The 16,988-nt window shown below is 39.5% G+C and overlaps 1 protein-coding gene across 2 annotated transcripts in view; it reads left to right on the top strand.

Annotated features, from left to right (window-relative positions):
• The window catches only part of SNTG1 (syntrophin gamma 1), a 557,992-nt gene that overhangs the window by 501,698 nt on the left and 39,306 nt on the right, over positions 1 to 16,988 (top strand). For both annotated transcript variants that reach the window (XM_054017063.1, XM_054017062.1), the window contains exons 15-16: positions 5,440 to 5,592; positions 12,646 to 12,738. In XM_054017063.1, coding sequence (XP_053873038.1) covers positions 5,440 to 5,592; positions 12,646 to 12,738 — 246 coding nt within the window. The remainder of the gene's footprint in view (positions 1 to 5,439; positions 5,593 to 12,645; positions 12,739 to 16,988) is intronic.

Genomic DNA, 16,988 nt, shown 5'->3' with positions numbered 1-16,988 from the left:
CTTTTCCAGTAGCTGTACTGGCAAGGACTAAAAAGTAGAGAGCCTAGGGCAAACTAATCATGATAAACCGGACATTGTTAGATTCTTTTGCAGTAGTTGCACTGCCAAGGACTAAAACGTTAAGCGCCTAGGGCAAAGTAATCATGAAAAACCCATTGTTAATATTCCTGTTCTCTTCAAAATAAATGTTTACATGTTTAAAATACTTACTGACTGATCCTTCCCCTGATTCAGGGTCCGGGTTAACACCTGGGGATGGTTGGTAGGGGATCTCTGTGAGGGTGATGAAGAGATCCTGGCTGTCTGGGAAATCAGTGTTGTAAGCGTTGTCGACTGCCTCGTCCTCCTCATCACCTTCCTCATCTTCCCCGTCTGCTAACATCTCAGAGGAAGCGGCCGTGAACAATATCCCATCCTCAGAGTCCATGGTCAGTGGTGGGGTAGTGGTGGCGGCCGCACCTAGAATGGAATACAGTGCGTCGTAGAAACGGCATGTCTGGGGCTGGGATCCGGAGCATCCGTTTGACTCTTTGGTCTTCTGGTACGCTTGTCTCAGCTCCTTGATTTTCACGCGGCACTGCGTTGCATCCTGGCTGTATCCTCTCTTTGTCATGGCTTTTGAGATCTTCTCGTAGATCTTTGCATTCTGTCTTTTCGATTGCAGCTCCGAAAGCACGGACTCATCGCCCCGCACAGCGATCAGATCCAAGACTTCCCGATCAGTCCATGCTGGAGCCCTCTTTCTATTCTAAGATTGCATGGTTACCTCTGCTGGAGAACTCTGCATCGTTGCCAGTGCTGCCGAGCTCGCCACGATGTCCAAACAGCAAATGAGATTCAAACTGCCCAGACAGGAAAAGGGATTCAAATTTTCCCAAGGCTTTTCCTGTGTGACTGGTCAGAGCATCCGAGCTCAGACTGCTGTCCAGAGCATCAACAGAGTGGTGCACTGTGGGATCGCTCCCGGAGCTATTAGCATCGATTTCCGTCCACACCTACCCTAATTCGAATGGCCTAATGGCCATGTCGAATTTAGCGCTACTCCCCTCATTGGGGAGGACTACAGAAATTGAATTTAAGAGACCTCTATATCAAACTAAATAGCTTCGTTGTGGGGACCGGGTGCAGGGTTAAATTGATTTAATGCTGCTAAATTCGACATAACCTCCTAGTGTAGACCAGGCCTTATATGAGTGTGGCCATGAAACCCGGATGTGTTAAATCCAACCTTGTGAAGATAGGCACTATTCTCCTGTCCCTCTGTATGCTATTCTGTGCTTAATTTGGGGGGGAGGGGGCTGCCTGGGCTCAGTCCTAGCACTGCTAGGCTTGGTAGTTCATAGCCCTGGCACATCTGTGCTTGTTATGTCAGTTATGAAAGTTTTAAAAAATCCCACTTTTCTGCTCTGAAATGTGTTTTTTCTTAAAATTCTCAACACAGTTGTATCCATCAGGGCCATAACCAGGGTGGGGTGAGCAGGGGAGCCGCCCAGGGTGCAAAGCTGGGGGAGCAGGGGTGGAAAAATGGGATGGGCGAATAAAATGGTAGGAGGTACAGCTCTGCAGCAGGACTGGGACCTCATGGGTCCCATTACCATACCATGCCGTTCTTACTTCTGCACTGCTGTTGGCGGCAGCGCTGCCTCAGAGCTAGATGCCTCGCCAGCAACCACCACTCTCCAGCCACCCAGCTGTGAAGGCAGCACTGCCATGAGAAGCAGCGTAGAAGTAAGGGTGGCATGGTATTGCCACCATCTGCAGCAGTACAAAAGTAAGGGTAGCAGGTATGGTAATGGGACCCGTGGATCCCGGTCCCACTGCAGGGCTCTGCCTCCTACCATTTCTTTTTTCATCCATCCCATTTTTCAGCCTCCCTCCCCTGGCTTTGTGCCCTGGGTGGCTGCCCTGTTCACCCTGCCATGGTTACTGCCCTGGTACAATATGTGGTGTAAACATCTAACACTAATACGCTTTCAAATAAACTTGTTATGACTGAACGTGCAGCGGTATTACTGTCATTGGACAAGAGTTACAGGAGTGTTTTCAATAGTTAATATGTTATTTATTAGTAAGGCTACGAGTTAGTCACGACGATCACAGCAGTCACGGATTCAGTGAATTTACCGGACCGTCGTGATTTCTTCATCTGTCTGCAGCTGAAGCCAGGGCTGAAGCTGTGGCTATGCTCCCCACATAGCCCCGCAATGGGGACCACAGCCGGGGCTGTGTGCTCCTGCCCCCTGGTGAGGGCAGCTCCTGCCCTGCAGCTTGCGACGGGGGCCGCAGCCGGGACCGTGGGCTCCTGCACCATGGTGGGGGCCACAGCCTGGGCCAGGCGCTCCTGCCCCGCGGTGGGGGCTGCAGCCCGGGCTGTGCACCTCTGTCACGCAACTTGTATGGTTATTTTAGTAAAAGTCACGGACAGGTCACGGGCTCCGTGAAATTTTGTTTGTTGCCCGTGACGTGTCCGTGACTTTTACTAAAAATAACTGTGACAAAATCTTAGCCTTATTTATCAGTGTTCTAAATATGATGGTGATAGATTCAATTCCATGTACCTTCTAAGTTGTTAGTAGTATGTGCACATTTTGGGATAATGTTTATTTTTGGTTCTTTTCTACCATCCAAGTATAAAAGTGTTATGATTTGTCCCTCTAACCCAGGGGTGTCCAATCTGGGGATTGGGGGACACTTATGGCCCTTGGGCTCTAACTTCTGGCCTCTGAGGTAGCTGTTAAGAAAATTAGTATTTGATTATTATTGAAAAATGAGATTGCTAAGTGGTGATCTACAAGTTTTTAAATTGGAATGTTTTCACTATGGAGAGAAGCATAGGGGTTGTCACCTCGCCAGTAGTCTCCCACTACTTCCCTGCAGTTCCAGGAGCAGTTCTAGTGTGAACTTAGGACGGTCTTGAGTAGCTGCTGGCCCTTCCCTGGTTCAGCTGTTGTACAACTTGCCTGGTGTCTGACTGTTCCATCAAAGGGAAAGGAGGGAAGTAGTTCAGGCTGATCCCATTGCCTGCTTACCTACCCATCAGTGAAAGCCCAGAGACAGCAGGATAGTTCAACTGGCTCTGTGTGAACCTGGCTAAGGATGACATCCCTCCCTCCTTCCCTCAGGCTAGGTCTACACTACCCGCCTGAATCGGCGGGTAGAAATCGATCTCTCAGGGATCGATTTATGCGTCTCGTTGGGACGCAACAATCAATCCCCGAATCGACGCTCTTACTCCACCAGCAGAGGTGGGAGTAAGCGCCGTCGACGGGAAGCCGCAGAGGTCGATTTTGCCGCTGTCCCTACAGCGGGGTAAGTCGGCTGCGATACATCGAATTCAGCTACGCTATTCACGTAGCTGAATTTGCGTATCTTAAATCGACCCTCCCCTGTAGTGAAGACCTGCCCTCAGTCATCTAGAGCAACACAGTACAGGAGAAAAAGAGAAACTGAGGACCAACAAACAGATTCTTTCCCTCAGCCCCAGTGCAGGCTAGAATACTATAGAGTGCTGCTCTAACTTGTCTCTGTTGGCTGTGGTCCCTGAAGAATCAGACAACAGTTGAGGATAGCCAGAGTGCAGAGCATTCCAGCCAATCTCCTTCCCTCACCCCCCATACCAGAGGGTAGAGGAAGCCAGCTATGTCAGCTCTACACCCTCTTGGGAGACCCTCCAGGCCAGGGGACATCCCACAAAGGGACTGACTGGTGGGCTTCTCACTTTTTACACTTCCTGAATGGTGCAAAAGCAAAGGAACGGGAAAGTGATTCTGTCCCAAAGTAATAATTGATCTTTTTGTCACATGTTGTGTTCAGTTCTCAGGCTCTAACCATATATTACCATGATAGTTTGGGTAGATAATCAATCTTACAAGTCCTACATAAATATGTCAATTCAGGCGAATGTTATTCCATGAGAAGTTTGAAACATCCTAAATAGTCTAGTATGTGGAAGATCTATGTATAGTTTGTAAATGTGCATGCACGAATGTTGTATTTTGTACACTGTATTTTCACACTGTGCTCTCTTACATGCAGAGAACCAGATCCTATGCTGATGTAAGTCATCATGACTCCATTGTCTTTTAAAGAGCTATGCTGATTTACACCAGTTGAGGATCTGAGCCTCCGAGAATGTATGCAGTTCACAACTGCCATCACATTTCCATGGTATCTGAGTACCTACTCCCTGCGTGGTTGTAGTTCAAATGTCTGTGTTTATGGGCCTGATCTATTGCTATCTGATGTAAATGGAAAGACTCCTTGTGACTTCAGTAGGTTTTGAATCACACACTAAGTCACTCTCTAATATCTGGTGTACAGTGGGTACAGACACTAATGAGACTTCCCTTTAATTCAGCTGGTGGAGGAAGAGCTCTGTCTAAGCTCAAAAGCTTGTCTCTCCTACCAGCAGAAGTTGGTCCAATTTAAGATATGACCACTCGCCTTGAGAGCCAAAAGCATTTATTTTTATCCCTGATGCCATATGTGCTCAGTTTAGGTGGTGACCTTGTTGCCTGTCATTTGTGACAATGAATTTGTTGCACTGTGATCCTTCTGAGTGCTTCTTTTCTTGTTTTCACAAGTGTGTTTGTGTAAACTGTGTGCCAGAATTTTAACCCACAATGTTCCTGTTTTTCAAAGTGCTGTTTAAAAAATACATATAAAATTTTTTAATGGTGGATTTCATTGCAAGTTTCTCAATTATAAATCCTGTCAGCTATTTAATGCTATATTTTTCTACAGTCTGATATCAAATGTCTGTCTTGGTAGTTTATGTAATCTGCTCTCCCTGGATCTTAAATTATGGACAAACAATTCTAAAGAGAGCAATTCTGCTATTGGGATGAACAAAAATCTCTTCTGGCTGGCTGTAACAGTGTATACCTTTTAATACTGGATTTAGTAAACTAGCACAAATATGGACTCTTTCCTGGTGGTCTCAGTAGAGAGGCAAGGACAGAATTACTATTTACACTGAAGTATTCTCTCGCTCCATTGGTGGGGTACAGTGGGGTACATTGGTGGGGTTGGAAGAGTAGTTTAAAGAGTCACATCTTACTTTGTGCTTGACCTCTTCTGTGGATAAATAGAAGACATATTTTATAGATGCTTCATTACTAAAAAAGAAAAAATCTATTGTACCCTTTATGAGAAATGGCTTGTTAAGATGTTGAAAGCTATGCTTGTGGTTTTCTGTAAATCCTAGTACAGTATGTTGATAAAATGCACAGCTCTCAACATAACGTCTTGTTTCAAATTCCTTCAGATGTCAACATTTAGGCCCAAGCCTTCCTTTGCAATTCCTGAACTTTCACCTACTAATGCAGTATGTATAAAGTTAGCAATGCCCAATTATAATGTTAAATTTGAGGCATAGATATTTACAGTAAGAAATATTAATTATGTATGCCAGATTATATAACTTCAGGTTTTCATCAGGACAGTGATCTGTTGGATCGTCGGAAACACTGCTTCGGTGTCCAATCTGAATCTGGAGAGGACCTCTACTTTTCTGTGGAGTTAGAGTGTGACCTAACCCTGTGGGAAAAAGCCTTCCAAACAGCAACTTTTTTAGAAGTTGAACGAATTCAGGTGAGACAGCTGCCATAATGCCTGTGTTTTGGAACGTTAATAAGTGTTTGTCAGGGATGGAAATTAATAAGAAAAAAAGCCAAATGAGATGGAAACATCTAACCTTCTAATGGATTACGCATGTTGTTATTATAGTAACTATACAGTGTCCTAGTTGTTCCTGGTGTTTTGATTATATGTCTATCTACTGTTTCTCTATATTACTCAAATCTAAGTACAAGAAGACACTGTCACCTTTCCTATGGAGTTTGTAATCAAAGGCTCATAGGACATTCTTACCCACATCAAATTTCTGCTTTTAATTACCATGGATACGTAACTCAATAAATAATGACAAAAGGCAATGAGCAAAGTAGGGACAGAAGAAAAACAGGAGAGAGAGTCTTTAAACAGTGGGGAGGTAACACAGCTGTTTGTACAACAATGCTGTCCAATCAGGTGATATAAAGGACCCAATTCTGACCTCACTTACAAGGATTAAACTCTCATTGTAGTTAATAGGTGTTGCACTAATGTGAGGGCAAAAGTGAACCTAATACTTTTGTTTTGTTTTCTTCATACATTTTTTGTTTGTTGCAATTTCTTTTTAATCATCAGGTGCCAGAGTGGGGAGTATGTGATACCAGAGTAGAGATTAGTAGTGGACTGTTCTATAGCTATGATTCTAGATCAGGCTGGATAATATTTGATGCCCAATCAGCATTTTACTGTGAAATTAAGATGACCAATAGTGCATTATAGTTTGTGTTAAAATATAAAAAAAAGTTCCAAGTCCTTTCTGATTCACCCATTCCTAGCTGTAATGTTGATATCGCAATCAGAAAAACATCACTCTGGACACATCTGCAAAGATGTTGCCATGATTACTCTTCCAGCTGCACCCATAAAAAAAATCATATTTGCATATCAGTAGAATATTTGGGCATCTAAGTGTTAGATGCCGCCCCTATTTGGTATATGTACATGCTGATGTGTGCTCAAAGACAAGTTTCTATGTATACATCATTTGTGCCCTCATTTGAACATCTGGCACTTATTGTTTAAACAAAATGTTAAATGTTTATATGTGGTAACACCCTCCTGATCTCAAAACCATCAGAGCTGAGATGAAAAAAGGTTAATTTATAAAACTGGTAGAAGTGCTGTCACTTTTCATGCATATAGCTATTTCCGTTAATCTCAGAAATGCCAATTTTTAACTTAAAAATGTTACTTTCTGTTACATTTTAGAGGAATAGTTTGAACTTTCATTACTGTGCTGGAAAATGTAAATGCAGTTTCACTCTTTTAAAAAAATAAAACAAAAATAATCTCCTAATTCAGAAATACTCATGATACCTCTTACTTCTCATATCATTACCCGAGGCACTGTTTGTAACTGCACTACAGGGCATTCCACAAAAGAAAATATAACAAAACATCTATAATAACCATCAGCACTCAAGTTACTTCAATTTTGTCTCTTCTTATATGGGTACCTGCTGTGCCACTTCTGATTTTTGGCTCTACTTCTTAGATTTTATACTTCAAATGTATTCAATATGCTCCAGTGTCCTCAATAATACCTCTTCTAACAGTCTTATTCCCACATTTCCCCACTGTGTTCAGCATATCTTGTCTTTATTGAGCTGAGAATATTTTTTAAGTGCCAAGGGTGCATTTTGCCTATAGCAAATGTGAGAAACTGCATTATCAACAGTAAAATATTTTATCATTTGTGAAATTGACTGAAACCCAAAATTGACAGAATCAGTTTCATCTTTTGTATGTACACTTTTAGTGTTATATGTGAACTTTTTCCTACATCCCAATAAGGGGGGGGGGAGAAGGGGATGGGTAAGATGCCAATTCCATTACCTGAATTACATTTAGTTTGCTCTAATTTTCTTTCAGTAGTTTGTGACTTAATCCTTCCTCCCACAATTTTGTTGCACATTTATCATCAAACACATACAAGATTTTCAGTGTTAGTTGAGAAGTGGCATGATTGGCCTCTACAAAATGCCAATGAGTCTCATCATTCGGTGACAAGGAAAGAGCTATGTTCAAATAAAAATGCGGTCTCATGGATGGGTGATCAGAAAATTATAAATGGGCACTTTCAAATAATAATTATATTTATATTTAAAGTCAAGCCTCTATGCAGTCGCATACACAAGCAAATGGGTAACTGCATTCAGTGTCTTATTTGCATATACAATTCACTTTGAATGCAAACCCAGGTATATGCAGATATTTCTGCACATGAGCCATCCATATTTTTTACATTTTAATTAAATTTAGGATTTTGTTAATTTTTTCATTTTAAAAATATCCAAATGTAGGCTGGACTCTACTATAGTCACACATATATTGGCACAATTTCTCTACTGGTATAAATGAACATAGCTCCATAGAAGTAAATGGAGCTATGCCAATTTACAACAGCAAGTAATACAGTCCATAGAGTTTTACAAATAGAGTTATTTAAAAATATACCTGATTAAGACCACAATTCAGCAAGGTACTTAAGCACTTGCCACACTTCTAGCATGTGAGAAATGCCACTAAAGTCAATGGGACTACTCGTGAGCCCCAGATAGGTACCTTGTTGAAATGTGACCTAAGTTCATAGCTTCTGCAGCTTCTAATATACAAGTAAAGAACAAACTTCCTTTAGGAAAAATTAAGGTTTCAGGAAGACAAATAAACAATAAAGTTGATAGCAGTTTTCCATTAACATGTCATGCAATTTATAATACTGTAGAGGTGCCTTTGTAGAGTATGTTATAGTTAATTAGTTTTCTATAGAGCAATAAGGAACATCCATGCGTATAATTAGATATTTAAAGAAAAAACAGAAGTCACATAGATAGTTGTGGGGAAAAAATCCTTTTCCCTGTTGTCTTATAGCATTTTTTTAAAGTGTGAGAAAAACCCAAGACATCTGCAGCATTTATAGTAGTGTTCAAATTAACTGAAATCAACTGAATGCGGCTGACAGTCTCTCTTGAAGTCCCTACTAGTTTATGTTGAATGTTTCATTCCTTGCTTTATGGGCTTCCTTTATGTGCTTTCTTACTATCGTTCTTGTTTTTATGATAGCTGTTCACTCCAGAAGATGAGTATTGTGTAGCCTGCCTTGTGATTACATTTTAAAGTTTGCCCCCATGGAAGTTTTGTGCTTGAAAAGTTGAGTTTTAAATTCTGAATTGATTATTGAACCTATAACCCAAGTGTTTTCAGGTTCTCCAAGCTTCAGAAATAGCTTACAATAAGCTCACAGCACATCACGCCTTCCATAATTTAAACACCTCCTTGGAACTGTAGTGTGAACTGAGGGCGTAGGGTCTGAGGAACATAATGCTTTGGGCTGTCATCTTGTGGAGCTGAGCTCCTGAATTATTCATAGACTCAGCTTAAGATTCCATACTGTGGGAATGCACTGGGACTGAGAGAGGAAATATTTTGTGGCTGTTTATGTGGGATACATTTTTTACAAGGTTGCATGTTTTTGTGTAGGAAACCAATAATCAATGTGAAATCATTCCAAGGTTTGTTATAGCTTTTAGTACATCTTTAAGGTTTGTCTTAAAGCTGTAATAACTTCGGCATTCTCCATGCACCTGGATAGTGTTCTTCATTTTATTCTCTCCAAGTTCATGAAGGAGGAGCTGAATTAAAGATAGCAGAGAAATTCAATATGAGAAGACATCCAGAATAAATAGAGTTAACTAGTTTACCTTTATCCTATAGTGCATATTCCAAACTCACTGCAACAATTCAATAATAATGATTATTATTTGTATTACTACGGTGCCTGTGAGCCCTAGTTATCCTGGATCAGGACCACATTGTGATCGCTGCTGTACAAACACAGAACAAAAGAGGGCTCCTGTCCCAATGAGCTTAAAGTCTCATTTGGTCAAAGGCCATTATAATTTTTACCCTTTTTTTTTTTTTACTTTGCTAATTGTGTTTTAGATACCTCTGCAGGATTTCGAGGAGTAAAAATGATGAGCGGAAACCTTAGTCTGAAGTGATAGATTGAGGCTGATCTTCCATGTAGGTGGAGTTGCTGATTATGCTGTTGGAATAGGACGTCAGTTCGGTTAGAGCAGACTGTTATTCCCAATCTGAGATATTGTCTTTTGGACAAATTTTAGTCCTCAGTGTAGTTTTCATGTTTACTTAAATTAGCTGGAGCAATGTAAATAAAGCAGTTGTTGTGTTATACATGTTGTAGTGAGTTGATAATAGAACTCTGCAGCTACCAATTTTTGCTTTGCGTGCAAAACCTGAGGGATTTTCAATATTTGGGAATTCATAAATCTGATCTAGTGTGAAATGTGTTATTTTACAAATGTGAACCCATTTTTTCTCTCAGTGGGATGAAACATTGCCAAAGCTAAAATCATCTTTTTCCCCCCTTTGTTTGACCCAGGGGGAAAAGTTTTAATGTTTATAATATAATAGCATTTTTACAATACATTTGCAGTGAAAACTGCCTCTCACTTCTGCAAACACAACAAATAAAATATGAAGGTAAACCTACAAAATGAAACCCTGATTTTTTAATAAAAGTGGGAGTTTTCTAACATAGCATTAGTTAACCTTTTTAATGAATGGGATCACATCAAAATAAATTGCAGTTCACATTTTTCATGGTTGAATGGCTGAAGTGTGTGTGTACAACTTCTCCCTACTGGAATGAACTAGACTATTCTATCATTTCTCTCACTCTGTCTAGAGGCTGGCATAAAAATTTCATATCTGCCCTAATGACAACTAATGGAGATGTTACTTTAGTTTAGGTGCTAGCGGTCTGCATATTTGAAGCTGAAAAACTTGAATTATGTGATGTGCTTGTACAAGTTATCTAACAGCTATGGTATGTGCCTTGATGCAGCTGTCACCATATTCCATCCTGGAGAGAAAAGTAGTGCACCTATATATCAGTTAGCATATTAACAAAACAAGATGCAATTATTTCAGTACCACAAAATATACTTATCTTAAAGTTTTCAAAAAGTCAGTGTTCAAATCCTAGAATAGTATATCAAGTAATAAATGTTTCCTGCAATTTAAGAAGCAGGTGTTCACGGTTCATCTTTTTAGAGCAGAATAACTTTTCCACAAAGAAGATGTAGTTTGTGGTCGTTGTATTCAGGGGGCTGCCCATTTAAGTGTGTTTCAAAGAGTAAAGCCATCCCGTTTGTAGCTGTAAATAAATAAGAGTGTGTGTGTGTGTGTGTTTATTTATTTAGGGTGCCCCTTATATGGTGCAATGTTAATGTCGAAATAACACTTCGTTCATGTGAATCAATGGCATTTACAGTAACAAAAATGTCAAAAGATGTGATATGAATATCTGCAATTCATATTTTCCACAACCATCAAATACCCTAGCTCTTGACTTTTATTGTGTTTGTACTATGAAAATTACTCTGTGTTTGTCATTGTCAGGTTTCCTGCTATATAACATATTTCAGTGCAAATTGTTTAAAGATGCAATAATACACCAGGACACACATAACCACTAAAATATTAAAGGTAAGATTTTCAAAAACACTCAGCGTCAGCCTAACTCTGTTCCTACTGAAGTAAATGATAAAACTCCCATTGTCTTCAGAGTTAGGCCAACACTGATCACTTTTGAAAATTCTATCCTAAGTTTCTGTATTTAAGGAGACAATAAGGTCAACATTTCCAAACCAGGGTTTCTCAAAGTAAACCCTTAAATCCATATTCAGGCACTAACTAAACATGGCCTTGCTTTTGGAAGCTCTGAACACCACAACTCCCCTGCTTTTACACTTCGGGACAAAAGTCTTAGAAGATGTTCCAATTAACTTCAGTGGGGCCAGGAACTCACCTATGGTGTCCACACCTGGGGTAGCTCTGAATCCAGCACCATGAGAAAAATAAAATAGTGTTTTTGGTGGGTTGTTTCTTGATAAAGATAAATGTTAATAAATGCTATTTATTTATTATTCATTGATAGTCACAGTTCCATAGAAATAAGTATCTTCATAAAGACAATACAACAATAACCAACTTATGTCAATATTAATAATTAATATTCAGTCCTGTGACACAGTGTGCAGATTGTATTAACATCCATGAACTGGATGAAAATGAAAAATCCTGCAATCTGTGCTCTTGCTTAGGGTCTTCAGCTCAAAGATATTGGGGAATTTAATTGTCTCTGACTTTAATCTGAAAAATAAAATTCCCATAAACATTTCCCTTGTGATGCAGCTGTGTGAAACATGGTCTTTTAAAGCACTTTGGTGCATTAGATTTTGACATAATTAAATATCTTTGACAAGGAAAATCAGAATTTGTGTTGAACAATGCAAGCTTGCCATTACGAACCTAAAGCATGCTTTGAAGTAGAGAGCTCAGTTTGATCAAGAAAATGTCACTAATTGATTTCTTATGTCGTATATCAAAATGTCATGTTCTTAAAAAAAGAAACCGAAGAATGAATGCCATTTAAAATGTCAAGGTTTTCCCATAGAAGCTTATGGTTAGAGCTACATATTGTCTGTTAGTCGACACTGAAAGTTCTCTTTTGATTGCATAAATTATTTTTCACGATATTGTACCACTGAGGTTGAGCAGATAACAAAAAAGCAAACAGTATCTCAAACAGAATTTCTTTGCAAACACAGTTATTTATTCTAAATCTGGATATAAGAAGGTATAGTGATGGTACTCTGTGTTATCTTCTAAAATCATTTAAAAAATCTAGCTATAAAATGAGACTTTCTTTTTATCAGTTGCTACAGTAATCCATTACAATTACTGTTGAATTATGGTTGTTGTGTGTTTTTTTTTTTAAATGAAATGAAAGGCTCTTTCTATTGTATTGGCACAATTTCCTTTCTGGTGTAAATCCACTAATTTGAACTACATCAGGGATGAAATTGACCTAATACATATACACAATCCTTTCTCTGACAATAATTTTGAGATGTGTGCATTGGAGCAAACAAAGAGAACTTACTGGAACTAACAGACAAGTGCAGTGCTACTTAGTATAGTAACTGTGTTTTCTGATTTTTGCAGTGCAAGACATATGCCTGTGTTTTGGAGAGTCATCTTATGGGGCTTACCATTGACTTTGGCATGGGCTTTGTATGTTTTGATGCTGCCACAAAGGTAAAGGTCTGAGACCTGCATCCAATATGGTATTAATATTCTTCTTCCAAGTATTATGTTTTGAGATGGAGAGTTAAGCCATCCTTGAAATGTGTTCTTTTAGTATTTTGGTAGGCCATCATATGTCAAATCCCTTATACTTTATTGTAATCCTGGGGGGTTGTTTCTGAATGATATGGGATGTTGCAATCTGTAATGCAGTTGTTACAGAGAAGCCAGTGTCAACCCTGGTCAAGTGTCAAATCCTCATACTATAATTTAACAGGAGAGCCCAAATGGATTCAGGTTGATGTCATTCTCCTGGTGTTGCCTGGTTTCCATCAAATTTTAAAGAGAAATCATCCTGTAGGAATCCTTAGTGGCACAGGAATTCCTCAAAGAGAACCCATCGTTCCCCATCTCCCATTGCACTAGTAGAAAGTATGATTATTATTGCAATTTCAAATATTTATTATTTCATATTTACATGTGTAGTGTTTGTAATTTTATAATGCAAAAGGTCATCTCTCAAATATCTTGATCAAAGTGTACCTCTTCTGGCTTTCCCATCAGGATAACACAGGTACATCAGCCACCTAGAAAGGAGCAGACAGCAGCCATTGGATTCAGCCACTGTCTGTATGCCTTCTAATATTCCCACACAGCCTTAAAAAAAATCTACTCACTCAGTCACCTGAGGCGATTAATTTGTTTTGACAGACAAGCTGTTACCTTATCATAAATTTTCACATTATGATTATTATTGGCCTGATCCAAAGCCCATTGAAGTCAGTCGGAGTCTTTGGATTGACTTCAGTGCACTTTGGATCAAGTTCTCATAGAGATGCACAAAATACTAGGAGTATCTTTCCTTGACTGTTTGCTTGAATTAAGGAGTGAATGTACTTTTGTGTTCAATTCCATGCACATTAAACCAGTTGAGTTTTGCTCACATGGATCCTCACAAAAAAATGTTAAGACTCAGAGATAATGAGTTTTAAACGTGCTTTGTATGAGCATTTGTACATTCTGTTCGTAATTGCTTTGTGGGTTTGGGAGTGTGAGGAGAGGAGGTAGGTGAGGGGAGTAGAGAGAGAATCAGAGGGGAATAATGAGCTCCAAAACAATAGCCCTAGCAACAATAAGGAGAGTCTGGATGAGGCAAAGAGTGGTCCTGCAACAATAGCCACAGCATTCTGTTGTCTTTACCATTTCCTCTTTGACCAGTGTTTTGACAGGAATGTGGGGATACAGTTTGGTGGGGAATTTTAAAGCCAAGCACATGTCCATATCCAAGTGTGGCACTGTAAATTATATGTGAACCTGTGTCCCTCCCAACCCCACCCCCGCCATCGGGCCACATGCAAAGGAAGAAAGGAAAGCACAGACTAGGAAGTAAGAGTCACTAGGCAAAGGGTTAACTCCTCACATAGTGGCTGGGAATGGGGGCAGAAGTAGCAAAGGAAAAGTGAGGGCCCAAAGCAGGAAGGTGATGGAAAGGCTCTTCCTGCTCTCTATAAGTGTGGCCAAGGTGAACTGATTTGCTTATCTCTGCGTGGCAGTTGTCAGTGCGCCTGAGCCAGATGGTAGAAAGAATAGGCCCAGAAAAAGGGCCAGTAGACCTGGACAGATGTTGGCAGGTGGAACTGCCACACAACCTGCTTGATTTTCTAACCTTGACTGAAGCTGGGATGTATATGGCTGCAGGTTCACTTGCTAGCCCTGCTATTATTCAGAGATCTTCAGCTTATGCAGTCCCAAAGCTGCAGTGCTAGGGCCCAAGCCGATATCTGGACCATAAAGCATAAAAGATTGCTAGGTGCAGCCAAAAGACAGGGTGCCACTACCTTTGCTGCTACAACTATGAACAGGCACACACACATTTTGTAACAATGGCTGGGGGAGAATGACAGAAAATTGCCAACTAGTAAATGTAGTGCTCTTGGTGTATTGGGTCTGGATGAAACACTGCTTAACACCAGAAGGAGACCAGTATCCTAAGAAATTTTCCATGCCCTGGCATGTGACCTAGGCAGTTAAATGAGTTAGACAATAATCTGACAGTACCCTTCACAACTAGAACTGCAAATATACAGAAAATGTCTTTGCATGAATGTAGTGAGAAAATATTGGCTGTAAGCTCTGCACCCAGAAAATTCATTTTACAGGAGCCAAATTATTCTAGGAAGAATCCCTTGAGAAAGGCCTGAGTGGATGAGAGAGTGAGATTTCTGAAATTCCATAATTCTATTTATCTGCGCCTTCTCCCTAAATTATTGAGAGATTTAGAGTTCCAGAACTTCCACCTGATCAGAGAGATGTTCATCCAATCAGAGAACACAAAGAATATCATGTAGCTTGTGTGACTCATCTCCAGCTAGCTGATACAAGCTCAGATACACCAAGGGAACTGTTCCCAATATATCCATAGGATTAAAGATGGCGTTGAATCTCATTAAAAATGTGTCAAGTGAATTTGAATAATGAATAATCACAATCTATTCACAGACATTTCCCAGGCTGAAAAGAGGCTAAATTTCATGAGTTGAGTGCCTGCTCAGCTTTTAATTATTATGGTGAGAGCAGGTGACTGAGTTTTGAGCCAGTGTTTATAATTTTTCAGGATAATTTTGCAAAGATGTTTTAATTAAACTATTATATCTCTGCCTAGTAATAAAATTCATTTTGCTGGAGGGTTCAAATGAGCTTTGGCTAGCCAGGAAGGATGCAGATGGAAACAATGCAAAGCAGAGATTAGTATTCAGGACAGCAATGTGAATGAAACTAAATTAAAAAAAACCCTGTCCTATAAAAATGTAAATTGTAATTTTTTTAAATTAGGATTTTTACAAAATTCCTTGTACTGCTCCAACTGCCACTAGACATGTTCATTAATGAACACTGCAGTGAGGAAAAATACTTTTTTCAATATATTTTTATTTTATTTTGGCACAAGGATATTAAGAATTTAAACAATACTTGACTTTTGTTCATTTTTAATTAAAAGATTATTTCAAAAAGAAATTAAATTCAATGTCAGACAAGAGTTATGAGAACCTTTCACAAGAGAACCTATCACAGGCACTTGAGTCCATTTGAGAGTTTCAGTCCATTTGAGATGACTGATTTTCTTCTTGCATCAAGATTTGTACTATGCCTCAGGACCACAGATAGATAGATAGATAGATATAAATAAATAACTGGTGAATTTCAATGCATATCTTTGCTTATGAATTTCCTATCCATTTGCAACTTTGCCAATGGTAAAATTTCGTAACTAATCCCATGCTGTTAGTGCTATATATATAAATAATATGTAATAAAAACTGATGAGAAACAGCCAACAGAAAAAAAAATTGTATATATTTGTTAGCAAGCTCAGAAAACAAGATCGTTGATGACACAGTGTACGGATTAGGAAATTAGTGTGGGATCTACATAGAAAACTTAATAATGTATGTCCGGCAAGAATCAAGAATTATGTGAAGTCAAACCTTAGCTGCAGAAAAAAGGGCCAAATTCTGCCCTATCTTCATATAGTATGACAAGCCCATCATATAATTGGAGTTACACAAGGTGTAAATAGGCCTCCCCAAAAAGTCATTGTGTGGGGCAAAAATGTATGTTACACTTGTGTAGATAAAACAACCAAATCTCTAGGTATAATTGTTGCTGAATTTCAATATTCCTACAAGTTTGCTGACCCAGCCCTGAGTTTAAGGTGTTTTCCTCCCCCCCCCCCCCCCCCAGAACTTCAACTTCACCTTACTAGCTCACTGTACTGCTCTTAATGAATATGCCCAGTAATCTTTCTTGAAGTAAACTGGCTCTATAAGAGTCTGATTAGCAATTTCTAAACAAGTTTGTCAACTCTTACAGATTTCATATTTAATAATCTATTGGTACAAATACACAGTAGTTCTCATGGCAAGTTTGGGTTTTAATTTGAGGCACATTAATGTTTTTTAGAGCACATGTTGTCCCTTTCCCTTCATTCTACTGAGGTGTCTTCTTTTCAGCACACTTGGGAAGTCCTCTTCATATTCTGGTGCATAGGGAACCTGTAACTCCTCATTTCTGCCCTACTAATCTGCCTCTTTAAAATGTGAAAAATACTTTAGAGCCCACAGTCACCATGAAATTGTGAAATCCTTCCATTACATCTAACAGGGGAGGGAGAGATAGCTCAGTGGTTTGAGCATTGGCCTGCTAAACCCAGGGTTGTAAATTCAATCCTTGAGGGGGCTATTTAGGGATCTGGGGCAAAAATC

The sequence above is a fragment of the Malaclemys terrapin genome, chromosome 2 (assembly GCF_027887155.1).
Source record: "Malaclemys terrapin pileata isolate rMalTer1 chromosome 2, rMalTer1.hap1, whole genome shotgun sequence".
Taxonomy (NCBI): Eukaryota; Metazoa; Chordata; order Testudines; family Emydidae; genus Malaclemys; species Malaclemys terrapin.
Note: the sequence above shows the minus strand (reverse complement) of the source record. Positions and strands in the feature narration are given on the sequence as shown.